The sequence below is a fragment of the Lathamus discolor genome, chromosome 1, assembly GCF_037157495.1.
Source record: "Lathamus discolor isolate bLatDis1 chromosome 1, bLatDis1.hap1, whole genome shotgun sequence".
Lineage (NCBI taxonomy): Eukaryota > Metazoa > Chordata > Aves > Psittaciformes > Psittacidae > Lathamus > Lathamus discolor.
The window spans coordinates 69,724,607-69,739,713 of NC_088884.1; the positions used below are offsets into that span (position 1 = coordinate 69,724,607).

General features: G+C 52.1%; 1 protein-coding gene across 1 annotated transcript; it reads left to right on the top strand.

The window, feature by feature from the left end:
* The first annotated feature begins 11,387 nt into the window (after nucleotides 1-11,387).
* On the top strand, nucleotides 11,388-14,544 carry LGALS2 (galectin 2). Its single transcript, XM_065678836.1, has 4 exons — nucleotides 11,388-11,477; nucleotides 11,936-12,018; nucleotides 12,299-12,458; nucleotides 14,321-14,544. The coding sequence occupies exons 1-4, from the start codon at nucleotides 11,472-11,474 to the stop codon at nucleotides 14,465-14,467; spliced, it is 396 nt and encodes a 131-aa protein (XP_065534908.1). The 5' UTR covers nucleotides 11,388-11,471; the 3' UTR covers nucleotides 14,468-14,544.
* The last annotated feature ends 563 nt before the right edge of the window (nucleotides 14,545-15,107 follow it).

Sequence of the window (15,107 nt, forward strand, 5' to 3'; positions counted from 1 at the left end):
CTGCCGGGTCGTCAGCTCTGGCTCATGACGTGAGGCTCCCTTTCCCCTGTCGCATTCCTCTTGCCTTGGCAAGGCATTCTGCCCCGGAGACCTTTCACTTTCCTGAAACTCAGTACTGCAGTCTTCTGTGCCCTTTGCTTGTCTCCCTGCTCTGGCTGACTGCAGCAGCCAGTTCTTGGGGTTTTGGCTCAGTTTTACCTTTGCTGCTTTCTCTTGGAACAGGGTTGGTGGCACCTCTCTGACATCACCTCGGACCATGCACCCCTTACGCAATCCCCTGGATTTGCAGCCCTGCTGTTCCCTGACCTTGGCTAATCTCCTTCCTTTTGCAATACTTCTAAGCACCTTTCCCAGCGGAGGGTTGCAATTAGAGAGGCAAGTATAGGGTTGCATACTTCTCTAGAGGGAGAGAGCAGGTTTGAATTCCTTTAATCTAATAGGAAATGTCTCCTTCCCTTTCATATGCAGCACTTTCTTGTGGTATGCAGTCATCCACCAGGATTGCTCCATTCCATTTCTTTCAGCATTTCCCTTTTTGCTGTAGGAAGACCTGTCCCTGGTGATCAAAGGCATCCTTCTAAACTACAGGGGCAGAATGAGGAAACAGGATGCTGGATAAGGGATCAGAAAACTTGCTGGCTACATCTCTGCAATTAAGCATGTCTTGGAGCAAGACTCGAGGAAATGCACAAGCTCTGCTCACTGCCTCAGTTTCCCTGGTCGTTAGCATGGGGATAATTGCACTAGCTTCCTTTAGGGAATTGCCCTGACCTCTGTATACTAAATTTCCTTTCCATGTTGGTTCTGTCATTAGAGCAACTGGCTCAACGAGACAAGCAAGCGAGAGAGGCAAATACCAGAGTTAGAGGTGAGCTGTGCTTCTTCCTCATGTTCAAGCCCCACTTCCAGACTGGGCACTGTCTTGATCCCTTGACTGAGCAGGCAGCAGTGCCCTCCTGACAGGTGCAGAGTAGCAGTCCCTTGTAATCTCTGAGGAAGGCTCAGATGGGTTTGGTGTTGCTGATAGCTTCTTCTCATGAGGGTCCAGGACATGCTCCAAAAACATGGGAATGCTGTTGCTGCTGAGGAACAGCATTGGGAGCAGGCAAAGATGGAAGAAAACTGACAAGACAGAAGCCCTAGTCATAGCCATGGCTTGAGGACTGATCGCTTATGTATCTGGGTGAGCCAAAACCAGACCAAGGAGAGGAAGACCTGCCAGAGCTGCTTCAATTTATGGGGCTGAAGTGAGCATCGAAGGTCCAGAGCCCGCAAGGGGGAGCCTGGATGAAGTCATTCACTGCGCTGCTGATGAGATCAGCTCCAGATGGGAAACGATCTGCTACTGATACAGTGCACTTGGGATTCAGGTGTCGAGAGGGGCACTTGAAAACGTGAACAGATTCACCCGTTCTTGCTGTGTTATCACTAGCAGATGGAAGGGGTGTCATTAGAAAGCACAAGTACTGGCGGGGGGGGGGGGGGGGGAATGGTATAAGAGGCTAGATTTTGCCAAATTACAGTTTAGCTCTAAAGAACAGGGAGGGAGAAGGAGAAAAATCCTCTTGCAAAAGCATTTTTCGTGGGCATCCAAGCATGATCTGAGCAGAGATTGGCGACACGAGACCAGGCATCCTGGAGCAAATCCCCAAGCCTGGATGATGAATAAATGCCTGCATTGCGGCGACAATGAAGTGTGACGTTTGCCAGGGATGTTGAGGGGAGCTCAGGCGCAGCCGTGTGCAGCCTCTCTTTTACAGCACGGCACAGGGAGGAGGCATTCCCGCTGCGGGGTGCCCCGGCAGAGGATGCACGTGCTCTCTGCTGTGCAGCTGCCTCACGTTTGGCAGCTGGGGAGCTTCAAGAGATGGGTTTTGGCCTGAGCTTGAAAATCCCCCATTGCCAGCGATCCCGCTTTGGCTGCGGCTGCCTCAGGTTCCCTACAGGAAACTTCAGTGCTGGCTTAAGCCTGGGTTGTGGAATGGCAGGAGGAGGCAGTCTGGCAGCATTCCCCTCCAGCCTGGCTGCTCAAGCATATGCTTGGCAGCGCAATGAGCTTCAGCCCCAGTGAGGAGCAGCAGAGCGGAGTGAACCCAGTGCTGGGGCATGGCAGACGTGGGGTTAGGAACAGAAAGAAAACTGTGACCGAGAAGGAGCTGGAGGAGGGAGACACAGAGTCTGTGTGTGTGCAGATTTGCTGAGGGTGGACCTGGCCTTTCGTAGGCGGCTTTCTGGTCCCTCTGGCTTCCTCTGTCTTGGTAAATGCAACAGGAGCAGGGCCAGGCCTGAGTGCTGCTGTGGGATGATGTCTCGTGCTGTGTGGTTGTTAGCACCTTCCCTGGCACGGGTTAGGGCTGTTTTAGTTAGCCATGCTGCAGCACCCAGGCACAGCTGGGGGCCAGGGTGCACTGGGGACTGTTCCCAGCAGAGCTTTGGTGTCACTAAACGTTTAACCCCATAGAATCACAGAATGGTTTGGATTGGAAGGGACCTTAAGATCATCTGGTTCTAACCCCCCCCTGCTGTGGGCAGGGACACTTCCCACTAGACCAGGTTGCACAAGGCTCTGTCCAACCTGGCCTTGAACACTGCCATAGAGGGGAGCAGTGCCTTGGTCTTTGCTCCTGGGGCCAAGACCGAAACAGCTACACGGTTTAAGGTCAGGTCCCTCTGAAGGCAGCCTGTTGAAGTGCAAGTCCCCTGCAGCCTGCATATTTACCCCTTAATTTTCCATTTTTTCCTCTCTCCAAAGATGCGGAAATGTTACTCAACAGGTTGTGAGCGTGTGGGGTGGGAGTGCATGCGCCAGACTGAAACTGGGAAACACTGTCTGCTAGCCATGGCTGAAACAGGGTTGTGACTCAGTGCTCTACACGCCACGCTATGTATCACTGACCACGTCTGACCTCCTGCCTGGTGGGGTGAGGGAGATGCTATGAGGAAATGTTGCCCAGGCACATGAGGTCATGGGGGTGTGGGGGCCAGCTCCTGGATGCAGGGAATCAGACTGGACTGGGTGCACAGGCATGCTGGATTTGTACCTCTGGCTCTTCTGCCTTGGGCAGGCAGAATAAGGAGCCCACCATATTGCCCACAGAGCACTCAATTCTGCAGCCTGTTTCCTGTTTCCCCCACCACTACATCAGGTTTAGGAACTCACTTGGGGAGCAGAACAGGGGCAGAGCTCATGTATCCCCATTTAATGTGCCGCTGAGACAAGTCCCCCAGCCAGGAGGAGGCTCAGGTCCACACCTCTGGGGGTATCCAAGCAGCCTCTGCCTGGGGGGGTGCTGCACACTGTTGTTCCTCTCAGCCCAGTGTGCATTTTGAAGGCAGTGTCCACTTTCTAGGTCCTGATGCAACCACGCTGCACCTTGCACGTTGCCTCTGCTGGAAGCATATCCTCTTTCTGCCATCCCTCATTTGCAGAAGGAGATGCCTCCAGCAGAGGCTGCTTCTCTTTTCACCTCCTTCCTTGCAGAGGGTAGCTTTGCATCCATCTTGAGCAGCTCACCTCCCCTTAGCTGAGCTCTGGCTGAATTTCAGGAGGAGAGTGCGTGCTGGGAGCTGATGGGGCTAAAAGCAGTGTCGCAATTGGCCAGAGTGGGCTATGAGACCTCTTCCCTTCAGCTTTCTCTAGCTGCTGTGCTGGTCCTGCAGCAGCCAGCCACTTGTTGGTGTCCAGAGCTGGCGCTAAGCATTCTTCAGCTCATCCTGAGATGGGTCCCTGGGGGGCTGCTTCTGTGCTGGAGCTGTTCAGGAAGGATTCCCACCCCTTTCCTAATGAGACTGAGTGACTAATAGAGATGTTCCTGAGGGACGGTGTTGTAAGGAGTGCTACGTGCGTGTTCAGGACCAGAGAGCAGGTCTCCACTAGCATTTCCCTGCTGTTGCGCGGCAGACGTTGGTGCATGTCCCATCTTGACAGAAGAGATAAGCTATCTGTGTGCAGATGGGAACTTGCCTGGCAGTTGCAGCCACCCGGTCGCATTGTTCTTATCAGGTCTCCTGGCTTGGCAAGTCAGTCTGGCACGGAGAATGGACATGTGTTTGGGGCTGTTCAGCCTGCGATATGATAAGAATTAACTGGTGTGAGTTGTGTTCAAAGCATTTAGTTTGTAATACCCTTTTCCCCTCTCAGGAGCAAGCATTCTCCATTCAGGGATCTGACTGCAGTTGAAGCTGGGTGTCTGCTTCATTGCTGGGGGACTTCCAGAAGGAGGACTATGGAGAAACCTAGGGCAGCCAGAGAGACACAGCCAGGTTCTGGCCTTGGTGTGTTGCTGGTGGTGGGGAAAGAGGGGCAGCAGGAAGAGGTACAAACTGGAGGGAAGGGAAATAGGCAGAGAGAGAGCAAACAGCCTAGCCTGACTGCTAGGAATGCAAAATAAACATCCACTGTCGTTGAGTGAGGGCTTATGTACTACTCGATATGTGGCATGGGTCAGAAACAGGAGTGGAGGCTCACAGGAGCTGTCCAGAGGAAGGACAGGATGCCCATCGGGGACTGGTCAGCAAAACTGGGTGTCCTCAAATACATGGTGTGTCCCTTAGTGTCCAGTATAGTGCTGGGAAGGGAGATGAGGTGTCCCAGCAATGCAAAGCAGCTCCCTGCAGTACCCTGTGGAGATGAAGCATCTCTGGGCAGTTCCATGACCCAGCAGGCTCAGGTGCTGGCTTCAAAAGCTCCTTCACGTGGTGCCAACTCTACACAAGGCTGTGGCTGTAGCTCCTCCCTGGGAAGCAGGGAATAAGTAACTCGGCTCTCATGCTGGTGAGAGTTGGAACCTACCCTGCTTGTCCTTGGAGCTCCTGTGGCAGGTCAGGCTCCTTTCCCTGTGGCTCATTCTGAAGGTCCATGGGTTCATGTATTTTTGGTGCCCTTCCGCCTGGAAAGGGGGAGGAGAGGAACAGGGAGAGTCAGTTGTGTGGGCCTGGTCTTTTCTTAGGTCTCCTTCAGATGCCTGCTCTTTCCTCTTCAGATGCCCATTTCCCGCACCGAGTCAGTCATTTTGGGATTTGGATTCCCTTTTTTTTGGCAGCTCTTCTTTCCCGTCTCCATCTGGTTTGGTTTTTACTGTTTCATTTTGCAGGGCCATCAAAGGGAGTTTGTTCAAGCCGATTTTTGAGCAACAGATAGTTTTGACTTGACAACCCCTTCTTCTGCAGACCTCAGCTAGAGCTTTAGATCCAGGGTGGGTCGCCCCTGTGGACCCTCTCAAAGCTGATGTGTGGTAAGGTGGGTGCTGCTTGCCAACGGGGATCAGGAGTACTTGGCTTTAGTGACGTGAGCATGGGAGAGCAGACCCTTTTGATTTTCGCTCCCCTTCTTTCCAGCCCATGAGCTGTTAATTCTTGTGGCTTTTCAAAACTTGCTATTTCCCCCTTAGCATTTCTTTCTCTTTTTTATTTCCAGTGGATGAGCCACCCTTGGCGTTGTGCCTTGTGCGTGTGACTCAGATGGATTCTGCTGTCTGAAGGATTCCTGCAAGTCCTCAGAGTTGTCCAACCTGCCTGGGCTCAGGCTGGAATCTGTGAGAAACACACTCAGAGTGGGTCATGCAGTGCCAGCACTGCTCTCCCTGTGTGGATGGACCGCTGTGTGCAGGGACGTGGCAGTCGCTCTTGCTGCGTGCCCTGTGGGATGGAATTGGGACGGCTGCTCTGGGCTCAATGGAGGGAGGTCCCCGTGGAGCTTTTGTGTATGGCGCAATGCTGTGTTCCTTTTTAGCTTATTCGGGTTCCAGCCAGCTGGCCTCACGCTGTCTTTGTTGTGGGAAATGGTCCCCTTGGAGGCAGAGGAATTGGGCTTGGGGCATCTTGGAAGTTCCCTGGCTTCCACTGTTGTCAGTTCAATTGAATGCCTCGGACTTAATTGCACCCACCCAAGGGCTAATGTTTTTCAGAGGCACTGAATGCCTCAGTACCTCCTACTGATAGAAGGTGGTGTGGTGAGAGATCAGCATCTCTGATACTCTAGCTGCATTAGCCAGGGGAGCACAGCTTCCTTTTAGCTTCTTGCACAGGTTTGCAAAGCTAGATTTATTTCATTATTTCTAATTATTTTTTTAATCTGGCCATGGAAGCTATAAGATGAAAATCAAACAGGAAGAATTGTTTTGGATGGGAACTTGGGTGTCTGTGCCTCAATTTCCCCAATGGTGTGCAAGATGAGGGGGCTGCCATCTTCCTTAATGGTAAGATAAAACTGTTGGAGATAATAATCTTCTGATGCAAGATGCAAGTGGAACATAAAACCTCATGAAACTGATCCTTTATGGAGGGCTCTTTGGAAGATCCTTTTCCTACTAAGCTAATAATAGCTCACCCAGCAAGTCTGGGTAAAGCTGGGAGATTACAAAAGTTTAGGAGGAAGGGAAGACCTGAGCCTTCTATGCATCTTCCCCTTGTCAGTAGGGAGGCTTTCAACACAAGTGCGTTTTTATCTCCAGGCGTGTTTTTGAAAGCCTTTCCCACAACCCACATTCCTGGCATGCCCCCACAAGGGAAAGAATCAGAGAAATGAAGGCTGGAAACGGAACTGGGTGGCATGCAATCACTCCTCTGACCTCCCTTGCCTATCCTGTTCTGGTTCAGTTTGTTCTCCTGTCCCTCCAGCAAGATGGGCACCCATAAGATGTGGCTTGGGTTAATGAAATGGCCCTTGATGCCTCATGAGCCAGCTTCCTTGCACAGGAACCACCTTCCTCTCTTCCCCAAGCACAATTTGTACCACTGTTGCCACAGACTTCTAGAGCGGCCCAAGAGAGATGTCCTCTGCAAAGGTACAAGGACGTAACTTGGCCATAGGGATGGAAAACGTCTGCCAGAGCGTGTTTGAGCTCCCCATGAAGATAGGAGATGTCAATCACTGTGTCACCACTGCCTTTCTCATAGGGCAGGGAGATGGAGTGAGTCTGAGGCTACGCTCATCCCACTGCTTGGTGCAGGTTTCCTCCTTCACTCCTGCCCCTAGTTCTGAAAGAATGTGTTGGGTTTCTTTCCCTCAGCTAGCATTATCCTTCCTACTTATTCCCCACATCCTAAGAAAGAAAATGGCACTCTACAGCTTAAGGGGGGTAATGCTTGTGTCGAGCCTACCGGATGCTGGTGGCTTCTAATCATTTGCCACCAGGTTCAGATCGTGGATGCTGCTTCCACACTTCCCAGAGGGGATCTGGATAATGCACTGTCAGAGAGCTGGGGCATGAGGGGTAGCAGGAGCTTTACCTCCAGTTCTTTATTCCTTCCCATTTCAGTTGATCTGAATGCAGAGACCAGTGCCTTCCACAGGGGAGCCATCCCACCTTGCTTAACCTCTTACGCAGGAAATTAGTGCTCATGGGGCCTAGTGTCCTTGTGCTCATCATTGCCTTGGCTTCTCCTGTATCTCCTGGACAATCCTCTCCTGTACACACCCGCAAGATCTACAGACCTGCTTATCCAGTCTTGGGCTTACCTCAGTGCTTGGCTGAGGTAAGTACATTCTGTTCTCTCAATCCTCCTCCGTTAGGAAGCTGGCTGACTTTCAGAGCTTGGGGATCGGCTGGGTGAAAGTTGCAGCACTACCTGCTGAGAGGCAAACCAACACCTCTGCACCACAGGGAAAACCAATCCTGTCCAACCTCTCTGGGAATTTCTGGGACTGTTAGGTGGAGGACTGATCATCTCCATCAGGATGTGGTACAAGCCTCTTCTTGGTTGTGTCCTGAGCCGTGGCCCCTGAAAACCCAGGATTCAGCTTCTTGAAATGCACCCCACAGTCCTCTAAGGCTGGGGTCATTCCCCCTTAGGTTTCATAAAAGGGGGAAACCAAGGCAGAAATGTGGCTTAATCACAACTGCAGGGAGGGACCTCAGCCAGGGCCCAGATAAGGTCAGAGAACAAGGTTTAAATCAGGTCACTGTTCAATATTTATTGTGTGGAGTTTTTCTCTTTTCTTTTCTCCCGCACTGAAATCCTTCCCTAGAGGCTATTCAAGGAAATAAATAGCCAGTGGAAAGGGACAATAGCTTGCTGTGGAGCACAAATTATATGAAGCAGTAGGAAATAATAGCAGAGTGAGCAGCTGCTACCCCGAGAAAGAATGCATGGTTGGGCTCTCCCGCTCCCTTTGCCTTGAGTGGATGCTTATGCTTGGTTTGCAGCACAGGCTCCCTGGTGCCTTGCGTGCAAAAGGGGACTTGTGCCTTTTCCCCTCTGCAGCGTCCTCCTCTGGTGCTGCTTCTTTGGTGTCTAATTGGTGCTGAGCTGAAACCTCAGCCTTTTGTGAGGGTGTTAAAGGGATCTTTCGCTGCCTCTTGCAGAGCTTGATGTTTGGAGAACTTCGTCACAGCACTGTTGTGAGGGATGGTGTGGACCATTTTGGTGTGGATGCCACAGGAGGCCCCAGGAAACCTCTCACAGCTGGGGTGGTTGGGCTATGTTGGCTAGGAAGTGAGGAAGCCTGTGGTTTTCCTCAGGGCTTCATACCTGTCTGGCTTATCTCCTGCCCGAGTAAGGAAACAAAATAAACACTGCTGCCAGCAGGGATGCTGCTGAGGATCTTGGCAGCCTGCTGTGGAGGGTGGCATTCAGTCTGTGTGCGTGCCTGTGGTAGAAGTGGCAGCTCTAGGCTATGGTACATGAGGTGCTGCTATCTGGAGGCACCCCATGGGTGTTCCTGGTGGCCTTGAAGTCTCCCCCAAATGAGCAGAAAGGCTGGGAAGGACTTTTAACCCAAAAACCTACCTTATGGGGCCTCTGCAAATGGAGCTCCTGCATTTCATGGGGTGAAAGCACTCGGCAGAGGACCTGCCCTTCTGGCTGAAAGCTGATGTGGTTGCACTGGTCTCTTCCTTCCTTAAAATATGATTTTTCTGATTTTTCTCCATGCAAAATTGCAGGCCTGCCTACTCTCTGTTGGAAGCTCGCCTTGCCTTTGGGTTGGGCATGGCCCCCACCCTGCACCAGTGACTGCTTCTTGGGTCTCTGCTGTCCCAAGGCATGCTCTGAGAATGCAGCAAAGCTTCCTCCACTGCCAGCAGTGTGAAGAGGGGTGTCCCATACCAATGCAGGCCAACTGCCCGCTGGCCAGGATGAACATCTGTATGGGACCTGGAGAGGTGCTCCCAGACAGGTACCCTTTTGTAAGATCATTTATCCTGGGGATGAAGTGTTTGTTCCTGGATCCCTTGCACCAGTGGCTGCCAGCTTCCACAACCATTGCTTGTATTTTCCTCACTGCACAGACCCTCCACCTCCTTTACAGATGCCCTTTAGCCGGATTTCCTCTTTCTTTGGGATTTATGTTCCCATCATATCACCGTTTCCCCAGGCTTTCTGCTTTGCAGTGTCTGCAGGGAAGTATCAACCTGCCCCCTTCACCCTCCTTTCATCATCCCAGTTGCCACCTGCAATTGCACTGGAGAATTTCGGCTCTTCTGCGGTCCCTAATGTCTCATCTCAGCCCCTTCCTACGTGGAGAGCTCGCAGCCCTGCATGAGGGAGGCCATCTGCACAGGGCTGGTGTCTGACCACGCAGAGGTTCAGCTCTGCAGACGAAGGAAGTCGCCAGCACTGGCAGAGGTGCTGTCTGGTTTCCCACTATTGTTCCCAGTGGCAAATAAAAGGGGGGTGAACGCCCCCGCTGAGCATTGTAGGAGGGGGGTTAGTGTTATCTTGATAAAATCTCATGGCCCCTCTCTGAGCAGCTCGTGCCTCTTTCCTGCCTGTCTCCATCTCTGTGTATTCTCACATCCGTGGTACTTGCAGCTCTGCACATAACTCTGCTGAGGCAGTTCTCCCTATCCTCACGCACATGCTGGGCAGCCTCATGCTCTGCCAGTGAGATGGATGGATAAATCCCTGTGAGATTGATGTTTGTGACTGGTCTGTGTGGGAAGCCTCCTTTACGTTGCTAGCCTGGGACCTGGGTCTTGTCTGTGTTACAACATTCCTGTGTCACCTTGGCCAGCCGTGTAGGACCAAGTTTAAAGTCTGTCTTGGGATGTAATCTCTTGAGCCCTGGAAGTGTTTGTTTCTCCCTGATGGCTTAAAGTGTGTTCAGATAACTAACCTTGATGGTGGCTATGTGAACAGTGTCTTTGTACTGCCCTCGTCCCTGCAAAGGGGAACGTAAATTGCTGGAAAGAGCCAGTGGGATACTCTGATATTTTGAGAGGTGGCTCTGGACTCTGTGTTCCCCCTGGGATGGCTGCAGGGGAGCAGGGTGATATGAAACTGTGTGCACATGCAACGCAGCAGCATGCTGGGAAACAGACCCAATGCCAGAACCCACCATCCCCAACACTGCCTCCATGCTCAGCACAGCGAGGTTTCACCAGCAGTTTCAGTGACCTCAACAGCAAACAGATGTCCCCAGTGTGTGGGCTTTATGACCCCCAGCTAACAGGAAGCACCTCCGGGGAAGGAGTGCTTATCAGCACTTACCTCTGCTCTCTTCAGGTTTTGGGGAGGGGCAGAAGCTGTCTCCCAGCTGGCTGAGCAGCACCAGCATGACTGCACTCAACTGCTCTCTGCAGGGCTTGAGAGGAGGATGAGTGGCTGCTGATCTTCTGGGTCTTGGCTTCCTCCTCCCTCTTGCTTTCCCACTGACTTCTGGAGTCCAGCAAAACACCACCCGTTTGTTCAGCCAAACCTGGGTCACTGTGTATTGACAGCTCTTACCTGGGAAGCAGACTGCAGGCGTGATGCTCCCCTGCGAGGACAACCTTCCCATGTCTCAGGGTTGGGGAGGATGGTGCTATTGAACCTGATGTGCATGGCTCCTCATGCCAAAAGAACTGGGTCTCAGTGGAGCTTGGATGAGAGGTTGCAGAGAGCTCCCGCATATTGCCAGTGCAATCCACACAGCTGGGGCTGAGTCTAGAGCCATGAGAAGGGAAACAGCTGGGGTGCCACTCATGTCACTCCAGCAAGGGACTGTCCTTAACTCATGTCATCTAGAGGGGATGTGTTGGCTGCCCTCTCCTCTGAGTGGATTGGATCACTGTGGGACGGATGGTTGAACAGTTTTGGTGTGCTGGTGTTGGTTTTGGGGGCTGCCCCCTGCCACAAAAGGAAGGATCTGGGATGCTGCTTTTGGCTGAGCTGTTACACACAGAAAAGCAGTGAATATGGTGCTTAAACCTCCATGGCCAACTGGGAAGAAGCTTGTCCTATGTATTGGCCGGATTAAGACCCCTGTGGTCTGTGTGTGGTCTTCCTTCCACTGGGAGCCCACCGAGGAGGCTGGGAATTGGTTTAATCTCCTGAAGTCCCTAACAACAGGAAGTGTACATAGGGAAGGTGTTTCTTTGGATCAAAGTCTAGTGGCTTAATAGTAATTGGCGGGGCCTTGCAGAGGCAGGGGTGCTGTTAATGTGTAAGCCACAAGGAAGTCTAGGGATGGTCTAAGGTCCTCAGTGTGAAGCATTTCTGAGCTAAACTGCTGGTGGCTCCCTACCTGGTTACTCTGCTCTCTGAGGAAGATGTCTGTAAGGGCTGCTGCTCCTGTCCTCTGTCACCCAGGGTCCCCAGCTCAGCAGGGCTGAGCGAGGGATCAGCAAGCCACAGCCACCTCTGCTCTCACCACTTGCATGTTATTTCTTGGGCAGCAGGTGATGCTGCCCATGAAACGCTGGTTTGTGCCCCTCTGCTTCAACCCTTTTTGTACCTCTGTGTTCATGCTTTCCTGCTGAAGACAAGCCTGTTTTCATCTCCTCTCTCTCTGATGTCTTTCCTTGCTTGCTGGCTTCACTCAGCCCACTCTTTCATCACTAAGAAGCCCATGCAGTCCTCCACATGGAGGGTTTTTGGCCACGGGAGGAGCAGCAGCTAAGAGCAGTAGCTGTTCTCCTGGCTGGGGCACCTCCTAGCAGCACCCTCTCACTTGCAGTGGCAGGGGAGGAATAGCTGAAGGAGCCCCGCAGACAATTGTTTGTCTCTACCTTAGGAAAAATTTGAAATCTTCAACCTGGGTTTGAAGACTGGGCACAGCCTGAAGATCAAGGGCAAGATATCCGATGATACTGATAAGTAAGTACAAAGAAACCACCTTGACTTGCCAGGACTGACGGTGGGCTGTAGTGGGAGGTGGTTTTCCAAGGTTGCCAGGTACAAGAAGCTCAGTGTTAGGGGAGCCCCTAAGCCACTACTGTTCAAACTCCTCCAGTTCCTGAGCAGAATGAACAAACGGGAGGCATTAAGCACCTGCAATGCTGATGGAGGAATTGAGTGCAGAGCCACGTGTTGGATCTTGGGTCTTCCAAGACCTTGTCCTGCCTGCGTGGCTGACCTTCCTCCTGTTCTCCCACAGCTTCAGCATCAATCTCGGCTGCAGGTCCTCGGATCTGGCATTTCACTTCAGTCCCCGGTTCAATGAGTCTGTCATTGTCTGCAACTCCAAGTGCTCCAATACCTGGGAGGCAGAGCATCGCGATGACCACCTCTGTTTCTCCAGGGGCTCCTCTGTCAAGGTGAGGGACCTATGCTGGATGGGGTTATGGGGGGACTGTGAAGTGGGGGGAAGCCCACTAGTAGTAGATTCCCTCACCCTGGAGCTCCCAGTCGCACTCGATGTCTCCTGCTCCCTCCCAACAGGCCTTCATTCTTCAGGATTTTGGTCCTAATTGCCATATCCACTCCTCCTTTAAAACCCTAATGCTTCCTTTGAGAACTTCATGCGAGCCCTGTGTGTCTCAGGCTTTGTAAGTGCTTCCTGGCCCCTGTGCTTGCTCAGCAGGTGAGTGCACCCGGGGCACGTATGAAGTTGTGAAAGGGGTCTCCAAGAAGCAGCATCTTGCTGCTCTCTGCTTTATTTCTCTCCCTGATTCTGTCCTGTGCAAACTTGGGTGCCAGAATTTGGAGCAATGTCCAAAAACTTCTCCCTCAGCTCTTTTACTCCTGCATCCACGCTACCAATCTGTGCTCTCTCCTCCTGCTGGGATGCTGTCCTAGTTGCTGTCTCACCCCATCTGATGTCTCCAGACACGAACAATGCTGCATTTAGGAGCAGTCCTATTCCTACTGCTGTGCAGAGGAAGCTTGTTTCCTCAGTCATGGCTGGCTCTTGGGGAAGGAGTGTCAAGGTAACAGCTTTGGGGAACAACCCCTCTAGAATCATAGGATCAACTAGGTTGGAAAAGACCTTTAATATCATCAACCTTTACCCCAGGACTGCCAAGTTCAGCATTAAACCATGTCACTGAGGGCCTCATCTACATGGTTTGTGAACGCTTCCAGGGACAGTGACTCCTTCCCTGGGCAGCCTGTTTCAATGCCTGAGCACCCTTCTGGTAAAGAGATTGTTCCTATTGTTCTGATTGTTCCTAAGAAATCCAGTCTAAACCGCCCCTTGTGCAGCTTGAGACCATTTCCTCTTCTCCTATCACTTGGGAGAAGACACCAACACCCACCTCACTCCATCCTCCTTTCAGGCAGTTCTAGAGAGTGACAAGGTCCCCCTGAGCCTTCTCTTCTCCAGACTAACCCCCCCCAGTTCCCCCAGCTGTTCCCCATCACACTTGTGCTCCAGACCCTTCACCAGCTTTGCTGCCCTTCTCCGGACCTGCTCCAGCACCTCAATGTCTCTCTCGTAGTGAAGGGCCCAGAACTGACCACAGGATTGGAGGTGCAGCCTCACCAGGGGGATGATCACTGCCCTGGCCCTGCTGCCACACTATTGCTGCTACAGGCCAGGATGCTGTTGGCCTTCTTGGCCACTTGGGCACAAGCTGCCTCCTGTTCAGCTCCATGAATCAGCACTCCCAGGCCCTTTTCCCTGGCAGCTTTCCAGCCGCTGTTCCCCAAGCCTAGAGCGTTGCATGGGGTTGTTGTGGCCCAAGTGCAGGACCTGGCACTTTGCCTTGTTGAACCTCATACCACTGGCCACAGCCATTGGCCTCATCAATTTGCAATGATCAGTGATTTGTTCTCATCCCGTCTGCTTGTGTGTTTGTCAGTGAAGCTCCTTTTTCCGGGCCCAGTGAGCTGCTGAGGGCATTGGGGTGTTAGATTTATTCTGCCCTGTTCAGAGCAGATCTAAGCCGTATGGTGTATAAAGATACACTTATGTTCAACTGCTCTGAGTTTATAGTCTGAGTAGCTGAAACAGCCGCAGGATAGATTCTGTCCCCAGGTTACAGTCTAGATACCAGCTCAGACCCTTGATGTTAACTGCTCATTTCCTGCATCCTCCTCAGCTCAAGCCCCCACACCTTGTTTAAGGCTATGGCAACCAGCTCTAACCCTGTAACAGTGAGGCCTATTGACTGGATGCTCAGCTCCTAATCTCCCCCTTGTCTCCAATTGCTGCCCTTCCTCCCCTTCCTTTTCCCAGATCGTTATTGAAATGCTGGAAGACAAATTCCAAGTGAAACTACCAGATGGACATGTAGTGGAGTTCCCCAACCGGCACTGCTACAACAAGATCAGCTACATGAGTGTCAAGGGAGGCTTCAGGGTCACCTCCTTCAGGCTGGACTGATGGGTGCAGCTTCCTGGCTCTAATAAAAACCCAAGCAGTGGGAGACTGCTTGCTCCAGTGCTTTGGCTTCTGTGACACCCCTGGCTCTATGGCTCTGTGTGAGACACCAACATAGCCCAGGTTTTTTCCTTGTTGGATGGAAACAGCTCTCAGATAATGCCAGGTACTTTTCCAGGTCAGACCAGGATGTGGGGTTGAAGGGAGAGTAGGCAGGGCAAAGCAGTTTATAGGTGGTGCTCAGGAAGAGGAGGACTCTATGTTATTGCTCAGGGAATGGTTGTGCAATCTCTTCACAATGCACCATTTCTTCATGCACCTGAGTTTTTGGGAGGGAGGGAGGGAGGGAGGAAGAGATAGAAAAGTGAGAGATGGGGCATTCCATGTGGCATTTGGTGCCACAAAAGTGCCTAAGTAAATGTTAGGTTTGGGAACCTCAGGGCATGGGTTTAACAGGTTCCTCTGGGCAGGAGGAAGAGGTGCTTTGCCCTCCCCCAGGAGCTGTACCATGTGGTGGCATGGTGAAGGCATCGCAGGTGTGCCCCTGAACCAGCATTCCTGCTATTGATAAGGAATTGTCTCCTCCAACTTTCCCCCTTATCTCAACTCACTTATCTGCTGGCACATTCCAGCCAGGTTACCC

What these genes read in the sequence shown, in the direction of transcription:
- LGALS2 (XM_065678836.1), top strand. An exon ending in ATATCCGATGATACTGATAA is followed by an intron (nt 12,019 to 12,298) that starts GTAAGTACAAAG and finishes GTTCTCCCACAG; the next exon opens with CTTCAGCATCAATCTCGGCT. An exon ending in CCAGGGGCTCCTCTGTCAAG is followed by an intron (nt 12,459 to 14,320) that starts GTGAGGGACCTA and finishes TCCTTTTCCCAG; the next exon opens with ATCGTTATTGAAATGCTGGA.